The sequence below is a fragment of the Colossoma macropomum genome, unplaced genomic scaffold (assembly GCF_904425465.1).
Source record: "Colossoma macropomum unplaced genomic scaffold, Colossoma_macropomum, whole genome shotgun sequence".
In the NCBI taxonomy this organism is placed as follows: domain Eukaryota; kingdom Metazoa; phylum Chordata; class Actinopteri; order Characiformes; family Serrasalmidae; genus Colossoma; species Colossoma macropomum.
Genome location: NW_023494795.1, coordinates 9,332,519 through 9,342,189, shown reverse-complemented (window position 1 = coordinate 9,342,189; position 9,671 = coordinate 9,332,519). Strand labels below are relative to the sequence as shown.

General features: G+C 41.6%; 1 protein-coding gene across 3 annotated transcripts in view; it reads left to right on the top strand.

The window, feature by feature from the left end:
- Positions 1-528: 528 nt before the first annotated feature.
- epha7 (eph receptor A7) overlaps positions 529-9,671 on the top strand; it is a 116,519-nt gene continuing 107,376 nt past the window's right edge. For all 3 annotated transcript variants that reach the window (XM_036581371.1, XM_036581370.1, XM_036581369.1), the window contains exons 1-3: positions 529-736; positions 2,690-2,754; positions 4,382-5,051. In XM_036581371.1, coding sequence (XP_036437264.1) covers positions 643-736; positions 2,690-2,754; positions 4,382-5,051 — 829 coding nt within the window. In that variant the 5' untranslated portion in view covers positions 529-642. The remainder of the gene's footprint in view (positions 737-2,689; positions 2,755-4,381; positions 5,052-9,671) is intronic.

Genomic DNA, 9,671 nt, shown 5'->3' with positions numbered 1-9,671 from the left:
ATGCACTGTATATATATATATATATATATATATATATATATATATATATATATATATATATTTGCTATGTATATATATTTATATACACACATATATATAATGCAGTAAAAGGTCATAAAAGTACTAAATAATCTAAACTAATAGAACTAATTCCTTTTTTTATTTACATTCTTTTAAAAAAGAGCGAAACTTTTCTGCTGTTTCGTCCGCGGCGGCATACAATACAGAGCGCTTCAACCACAAGCCCCGCCCCCTGCGCGCTACGATTGGCTAATCGTCTCCTCCTCGCCCGCAGTGATTGGTCAACAGCACGGCATGCCCGCAGCTCTACAACGCCGTTCCCTGCAAAAATGAGCCCCGCCCCCTACGCTACGATTAGCCTGCTGCTCATGAGTATGAGCACTCTGGCCAATCCTAGAGCGCCGGGGCGGAGCTGATGAGCGCACGCGCCGCCTCCTTTCTACCCGACGCTAGTTGAGTGAGAGACGGCCACTTCATTCACTCAGAGCCGCTGGTGCTGGAGCTAGAGCTGCTGGAGCTGGAAGAGAGTCGCCGTCCATGGGCAGATAGGGTCCGGACTCGCATTCTTTTTTTTTTTTTTTCCTCGGCAAATTTCAGCTCACTTCTAACCTCGACTGCACCATGGTTTGCGCCTCGCTTTCCCGTTTGTGGACTATATTTTGCCTTCATTCGTGTTTTTACGCGAACAGTGGACTAGCACAGAACACGAGAGAGGGTAAGTGATAAAAGTTTTTTTTTTCCTCTCCTGTTATTTCTCCCTTCAACTAGGCAGAATGTTACTCGTTTCTTTGGTTTATTTCCTGACCTGCTCCCAGCATGCCATAACAAGCAGGTAGCACAGCCACCACAAGGGAAAGAACAGGCTTCAAACGTGCTGTAGACGTTTTTCAGGCGGCAGCAGGTGAAAGAGCTGGATATTATTGCTCATTTCAGTGCTGACACTGACTTTTTTAGCCCTTATTTCATGCTGAATAACGACAGCAGCCAACGACAGCTTGAAGTAGAGCGTAATTAGCGCGTACACGTTTGTATGGAAGTTAACACGCCGGAATTGGCAGAATTGCCCGTGTTTCTGAGGTGGGCTTAACGTGTCACTCAGGCACAAAACCCATAGCGAAGTGTTCAGATAACGCTGAGTTTATCAGCTTATCTGTACATCACTGGAAGCCTATAAATGAACCAACAAACAAACGTGAGAAACTTCAGCCTCGCTCCAGGCTGTGCAAAATGCTGCAATCGAGCACCGCATGTATATTTGCATATATAACATAATGCTACAGTGTTAGCATTTACCTCACGATGACCTTCACCAAAACAATGCTATCAGGGAATACATGTGGCCAAAATGTAATCAAAAAATCCCCCGCAGTCACGCTGTAATCGACTTTTTCTGTATTTTTTCCCCTCAACTTGTCTCGGCGCCCCTGCGTTTTCTCCCAACGCTGATCCCCAGACATATTTCAGTCATTTATTAATTTATATAAACCATATATTATATAAACAACTCCTCACTGGCTTAAGACAGCCAGCAGCAGCGAGTCTGCGGATTTGGTGTTACATGTTAATTACTCTTTCACTGAGCATTGCTAGACTAGGCTCGCTGTACAAATCAGTCACAGTGCTCACTTACACAGGCTGTAGCATCATTTCTGTATACAGGGATTCGAGTCGAAGTCGTATAAAGTCATATTAAAGGCTGAGTTACATATTTCACCTATTAATTGATAGAATATTAACCTGTTGTAATACAAATTGGAGTACGTGCGCCTCAGTGGCCTCGCAGATTTATGCAATAGTGCTAAAATTAGGCCTGCCACTCATTTTTTTTTCTTCCATTATTTTATTAACTTTGTTCAATTTCCTTAGAAAAAAAAGCTCCAGGCTTTGTGAGAAACTATTGCTTTCATTGTCAGTTCAGTCAGATGCAGGAGCGCATAATAAAAGGGAATTCCATTGATTTCTTTGTAGATTTTATGTATAAATCAGTTGTTAAGATGTGTACAAAGTCATTCAGAGTGGGTTAATGTTAAGTGCCCAATTTTAAAGAAAACTACCAATTTTTATACATTTTTACAATGATTATAGGAACCTGGAGGGATAATGTCAATGCAAATATTGCTTGTTTATTATCTACAGTGGTGGAATAGTGTTAAAAAAATCTTTTAGTACTCTTAGTACTATTAACCATCTTCATGTACCTCCCCACAGTCTAAAAGTACGTTCCAGGCCAAACTCATCTTACTAAACTGTTGTAAAAATAATGTCTCAGACATCAAGCAGAACTTTTTGTAAGGGCGGCTTAACTCCTCGAACGTCTAGTTCCAGCCGCCACAATTCTGCTAGTTAAGTTTCTCCAAACCACTCTGAACGACTTCGATCTCAACGCAGAAATGTTGAAAAATTCCCCTTAAACAAACCAGCAAAGCTACTCACATTATTTACTGTCTTACCTTTGGTTGTTTTCCCATCAGAAGCAGGTGCCAGGAGGCGCGAGGCTGTTATTTACAGTCGATATTCTCTGTCAGGCAGCATTTGAGTCCCTGTAGCTTTTAAAAAAAAGAAGGAACGGGTCAGACTCTCACTCTCTCTGAATCTCTCTGGCTTCGCGTCAGACATGTTTGAAGACGCAGCGATAATTTAACCGCACACACTTCTTTCTCGTCGGCAGTGATCCTGCTGGACTCAAAGGCGCAGCAGACAGAGTTGGAATGGATAGCGTCTCCTCCAAGCGGGGTAAGAGAGCACACTTCATCACTTTCAGCGTTATTTCTAACCCACAACACCCCGGGATGTCCTTCATCGAAGCTCTTTTCCAGCTATCTCTATCGTGCCATTGTTTACACCTTATTCTTGTTTGCGGCTTGAACCGGGTCAGAGGCCTGTCAGAGGTCTCGGGCCTTTGTGAAATCCATATTTTCTTCAGCTTGAAGTCTCAGTTCTCTTGAAGCGGTGGGCTCGCTTATGTAAGAGAGTATGCCGTCCAGTTTTATAGCCAGTATTGGGATTAGATCAGCCAAGGCTTTTGGAGAAAAGTTTAGCCCATCAAAGGCTTTTAGTAGGACAATTATAAAATAAAAAGACAAGAAAAAAATGAGTCAATATGCAATCAAATTTATGTGTATCCACCACAGTGGCCACGTAGCAGATGCAGATGAATTGGACCACTGCTGGTGACTGTAATGTTGTTGACTATGACCCTCTTGTTCATTTTTTATAGCCATAAGCTGCTTTGTCAGACTAAGATTCATGCAGGCCTATAAAATCCATATATACATGTATTTCTTGAACTTTAGTTCAGCTAAAGTTTGTCGGATCCCTTGAGGCGAATGCTTGCTTGTGTAAAACAATATGCACGCAGGCCGTCCAGTTTTGTCCAGTGCTGAGAAAGTTTCAGCCGTATTGCTTCATAATGCGCCACTTTTTATTCCCTAATTAGTGTGTTATGTTATATTAGTCCATTCTTAAATAATTTTTTTCCTAAATGTGAAATGATAGAAGAACCTATTTCCAAAGCGTTCAACATTTCCTATCTTCCCATTCCTTTCTTTACTTTCTATAGTGAACGTTAGTGAATCTTCACTCCTAGTAAATGTGAAAAAGTTAGTGCAGCACTTTTTACAGTTCTTTTCTTGTTTTTTCTTGTTATTTCTCTCAGATTAATTCTTTTTTGTGCTAAATAAAATTAAAATCTGCCTGTTTGGTTTTAGATTCGTGACCTGATATGATGTTTTATTCATAGACATTTTCAGCCTTTGTATAAGTGTACATTTATTAATATGGTGATCATTATGCATAGACATACAGTATTATTTTTCCACGCTTTTAAAATTTCTACATCTGTTAATATCAAAGTAGGGCAAAGTTTGGAACAGAGTGTGCTTTATTCATAGACATTTTTAGCTTTTATTTGCATGTGTGCTTATTTGATTCCTTTGGTGAATAATATGTATAGTCATGCAAAAGTTTGTGCACCCCAATCCCACATTTTGTTGATGAAGTAAACATAAGTGAAGATTCTACAGAGAACACATTTTAATGCACAGTTCCTTTTTATTTTCTGAATTAAATATAGTAGGGGGAAAATAAAACATAAAATGTGGGCTGTGCAAAAGTTCTGACACGTTTAACATGTTGTTTTATCTTTTTCCCATTACGTTAAATTTAGTCGTCAATAGAAATTGTACTCTAAAATTTGCAGAAAGTTTCTTAACTTATGTTCATGTGTAAAATCTTCAGCCAAACCGCTGCGTATGACTTACAGTATTGAGGCCACCTTTGTAACAGAGTGTGCTGAGACCATGACAATAACAAATATTATGTTTACATATTCACGGGTTTGTTTTGGCTCTTCGTTATTCAGTGGGAAGAGATCAGCGGGCTGGACGAGAACTTCACCCCCATCCGCACATACCAGGTGTGCCAGGTCATGGAGCCCAATCAGAACAACTGGCTTCGGACTAACTGGATAGAAAAGGGCGATGCACAGAGGATTTTTGTGGAGCTGAAATTCACCCTGAGGGATTGCAACAGCCTGCCCGGGGTGGTGGGCACGTGCAAGGAGACGTTCAACCTGTATTACCAGGAGACGGACGTGGAGGTGGGCAGGAATATACGCGAGAGCCAGTACGTGAAAATAGACACCATAGCGGCGGACGAGAGCTTCACCCAAGGCGACCTGGGCGAGAGGAAAATGAAGCTGAACACGGAGGTGCGTATAATCGGGCCCCTGTCCCGCAGAGGCTTTTACCTGGCCTTCCAGGACGTGGGGGCCTGCATTGCCCTCGTTTCCGTCAAGGTTTACTACAAGAAGTGTTGGTCCATCATCGAAAACCTGGCCACGTTCCCGGATACAGTGACAGGCTCTGAGTTTTCCTCGCTGGTGGAGGTGGAGGGGACGTGCGTCAGCGACGCCGAGGAGGAGGCCGACAACTCGCCCAAAATGCACTGCAGCGCCGAGGGCGAGTGGCTGGTGCCCATTGGGAAATGTATCTGCAAGGCCGGCTTTCACCAGAAAGGCGACGCATGTGAACGTGAGTACCGCCGCTTCCTAAACGTCTGGTCTTGGGAGATGTTGCATTGATTAACCTCACTCACGAATGTAGGCGGATGATTGGACAATAGCGCAATTATTAGGTTATTACTATGCTATTATGTGAATCGTTCACACAAGAAAATTACTGCTGTAATGGTTTGACTAGTCTCTGTCTAGTCATAAGCTCATGATTGTATTGTGAATTAATTCTGATTCATTTTAGAGCTTACAGTATAACGTGAAAGACCCAAAACGTAAAAATAGCATAAGACAGGAAGACTGTTTGACAGGAATAATAATAGTGGATTAAATCCGGAGGCAGATCTCCTTGGCATAATAATAGGGAATCCAGTTAATTGTTTGATTAACAAGCTCTTAATTTATAGCGCTGGTTGTGTTGATATTGGGATTAGGTGATGACTTGCACTTCAGCGCGCTCTTCAACAACTCTTCGTCTCTTTCTCTTTCCCTCGTTCTCGTCTCCTTCAATCTGGCACGGGGCCAAGTCAATCACTCACAAAATACCCTGGTCTGGACCCCGTCCAGCCCATCCCTCCGTCTCTCTCTGGCCGTCTGAAATGACCCTGACAGAGTGGGGAGGAAACAAACCGCAGCGTTAAGGCCTGCGCTTGTTTATGAACGGGCCCTTTACAGGAAGCGCAATTAGACTCAGAAGCATAGCAGTCGTCTCCATTTGGGGGGCCGCGCCTGCAATTAGAATTAAAACACCTAACGCTGCCGAGCGTCGCGTTCGCCCGCCTGCAGCCCGACGCGGAAGATGAGAATCAGCGAGGACTCAAAGGGGACCACTTAGTTTCGCTCTGTTTAAGTGGCCTTGCTTTGCCTGACGAACCCTTTTATGTGCAAATTGGGCCACCGTTACCTCTGCCTGCTTGCTAGCTTATCAAGTGCGGCGAGCAGTAATGTTTCATCAGAATATCTGCGGATGGCTCCGATAGCTTTTATGCCGTACACACGCGGGCAGGTCTACATCATTAAGTTAGCGTGTGAAGAGTGCTTCAGAATGCAATTATATGATCAAAAGCAGAAGCGGGCCGTCTGCTCCGCCGCGCTATACTGTGTCGAGAGGTTATTTTAGAGCTGAAAGCCATTTGAAAAGCCAGAGAATGAGAGCTAAGTCCAGAGTCGAGGGTGCTACTTAATAATTTGGGTTATTTGGCACACGCTCAGTGTAATAATGGGAGATTTTTCTCTCTTTTTTTTTAAAGCTGTTTGGGACATTTTGTCATTTACTTGTCCAGAGCAAACAATGCAATGCTGAGGTTGCTCTTAGGAGCAGAATTACTTAATCCTTTAAACTCGAAGTGGACCCAAACTTCTTGTAACTACTTAACTTACAAGTTAGTTTCATGATAATTACTGAATAAGTCTTTACGTCCAAGGGGGATGTTACTGAATGTTCAAACTGTTGCATTAAATGGTTACATTGTTTTACCATAGTTTTGAGACAAAATGTATTCCTGAAATCATTCATGGAGGTTCATGCCGGGCATTTTAAGGCAAAATAGTCCCCAGAGAAAATGCATTTTTTTCATATTTACCACTACTATAATCAACAATACATATGAAACATATGTAGACTTGCTGGTATTTTGGATAGTAAATAAAATGGCTATATTTGCTAGACACCGTGACCCCTGGTTCCTATCACCACCACTGTATAGACACCTCAGCAAGAGTCTCTACACCATTTCACATCAGACAACTCAATGACTATTATTCAGAAATGTACAAACATTGGTGGAATACATACATACATCATCTAAACCGCTTATCCTTCTGGGTCGCGGTGGGGTGCTGGAGCCTATCCCAGCTGTCATTGGGCGAAAGGCAGGATACACCCTGGACAGGTCGCCAGTCCATCGCAGGGCAATTGGTGGATTGGTGGAATTCTGTCCATAATACCTGAAAAACAAGGGCTTAACCCAGAACTGTCTGTAAGCTGTACCCCTTACCCATTCTCCACACTTTAAGCTTAGGTTACCTGAAAAAACTGAAAAACTCACTTCACAAAATACAGCCCATGTTTCCAGCTGCGACGTGTTGCTTGGCATCGTGTAGAAGCAAAAACAAAATATTTGCAAGAGCTGCTACAAACACTACACCGGCCGAAAAAAGAGTGGTGCGTCGCCCCATTTGGACTCCTGCCCTCCACATTGTCACATTATGAGTTTTGCCGTGCTGCCGCGATATCACCAGCTCTGTTAATCTAAATAAAATGGGGGGTGTGGAGGGGGGGTTGCTGCGTCAGCGCTTTTGTCCCTGCCGTTCTCCTGGTATTAAATTGCCGGTGCAATGTTTCCCCAGAGCTCCAAACAGGCTGAAAAATGCCAGCGTTTTCTCCTCCCCTGTCTGAGAAGTGGAGTGCTGCTGCAATGTATTGTGTGCTGTGAGAGACAGGGGTCTTTTTAATATGGAGGTCTGCTCCATGGCTCTGCTGGCGAGAATACAGCCTGTGCTGTAGCTGGCCCCCCAGCACTCTTCTCTCCACTTCTCTCTCTCTCTCTTTCTCTCTCTGTCTGTCTGTCTCTCTCTCTCTTCTTCTCTCTCTCTCTGTCTCTCTCTCTCTCTATCTCTCTCTCTCTCTCTCTCTCTTTTTTTCTCTCTGTCTTTAGCTGTCCCGGGAGGACTCTGTGGCCCTGATGCTTTCTAGAGCGCATTTTTTCCACACTGTTCTCAAACTGTTACATTTTAATACCTGCACTGAATATTTTTTAGCTTGGCTTTTGGCTTTGCCTTTTTTTCTTTCTTTCTTTCTTTCTTTTTCTTACTTACACCACACATACACTCAACGTAGGTGAGCTGACCTGTCAGTCTTACAATGGACCAATGAAATGTAATACTTAACCTCTTGAAGCTAAGTCTTATTCAGTCTTAAAAGACCTATATTCGACATTTTGTATATATATATATATATATATATATTATATATATGTATATATATATAATGTTGTCGAAAGAAAACCTCATATCTCCAAAATGATAACTTTACAGGAGAAGGAAAAACCTACTTTAGCTTTAATGTAAGTCAATGGAACCAGAGTTTTTTCCAAGTCATTTTAGGTCATTTCTTTTAGTTCATTAAGCATGAAATTTAAATACAATGTAGGGCAACAGGTGCTTTCAAATTATGTCAAAAACTGAAAAATGTGATAAATGGAGACACAAGTTTTTTTTCCAAGAACAGCAATATATATATGTGTTATATACAATATATATATATGTGTTATATATATGTGTTATATACATGTGTTATGATCTCAATATATATATATATATATATATATACACACACACACACACAGTTGCTGTTGGAACAAAACCTTGCATCTGACAGTACTGTGTGCATGCAATCTAAAGGTGTTTCGGAGGTGGTGTAGGTGAGCCCTGTTATTTGAGACACCTCCTCCATGTTTTCAGTGGGCCTCCTCCAAAATGTGTTATGATCTCCTCATTCATCAACCTAGCTGGAGGGGAACTGTCCATCTTTCATTTCTCTCCCTCTTTCTCCCTCTGTCTCTGTCTCCGGCTTTCTTTAACTCTTCACATAGCACTCAGGCCAGCCTCAATGCCACCCTTCACCCTGTCCCGCCCCCTGGCTAGGATCCTCCGTGTTTTAGTGGTGATGAAAAAGAGTAATGCGAAGTGTTCTGTAGCCTGGCCGGGGTTTATTTGCATAGAGCCGCACGCCGCCGGGTAAAAATAGCGGTCATTCATTTGTAACGCCCTGCTCAACAGTGTCCATGCTGAGAAAATGGAGACACTAAGTTCCTTAGCCTGAGTGAAAAGGCCCTTATAGACACACATTGCGGTCTTTGTTTTCTCAGAGCTGTTTCTTTTTTTTTTTTTTGAGCAATTCTTGGAATGCAGGCTTATGTTGCTCAGTTTTAACACGTCGCATAATTGTGTCTTGACCTGAACGAATGCATGAAACATATGCACAGTAAAAATGAAGAGTTTCATTCCAAAATGCTGTATATCCATTTGCAAAGATTTCCAATATAACAGATTTTTTAAAATAATATTAGCTGTTAATACATATTATTTTCTGATAATTGTGGCTTGTATAAACCCCACTCCCAACAATGTATATCTTTATAAAGAAAAAAAAACAGAAAAAAGAACTCTTGAAAGCGGTCAATAATGAGATTTTGCATATTTTTACCTCAGGAATCACTTAATTGAACATTTTCAAAAAATAACAACAACAACGATAAGAAGAAGGAAAAAAAGGTTGAACCTCTGATTACCTATTAAAATTAAACTGGCTGTATTTGTTACTGTGTCTTTAAAACTGATATACTGATATATGTAAATGAGGCCTGTTCTTATTGGCTGTCCTACATTGTGCTTCATCCAAAAAGCACTCTGAGACACTACTTATAACTTCAGTGTGCGCAGAGCTAAACTGTTACAGGCTGAATAGATGGAGATATGTAAATGCACTCATCTTCATGACATCACAAAAACAATGAATTTAAAACAGGCTGTTGCTGCAGCTTAGTTTCCATATATGGATTGTAAAATGGAGAGTGATGAGTACATTTTGAAACATGCTTCATTAACCTCTTTTATTTGAAAAAAAATCAAGGAAATT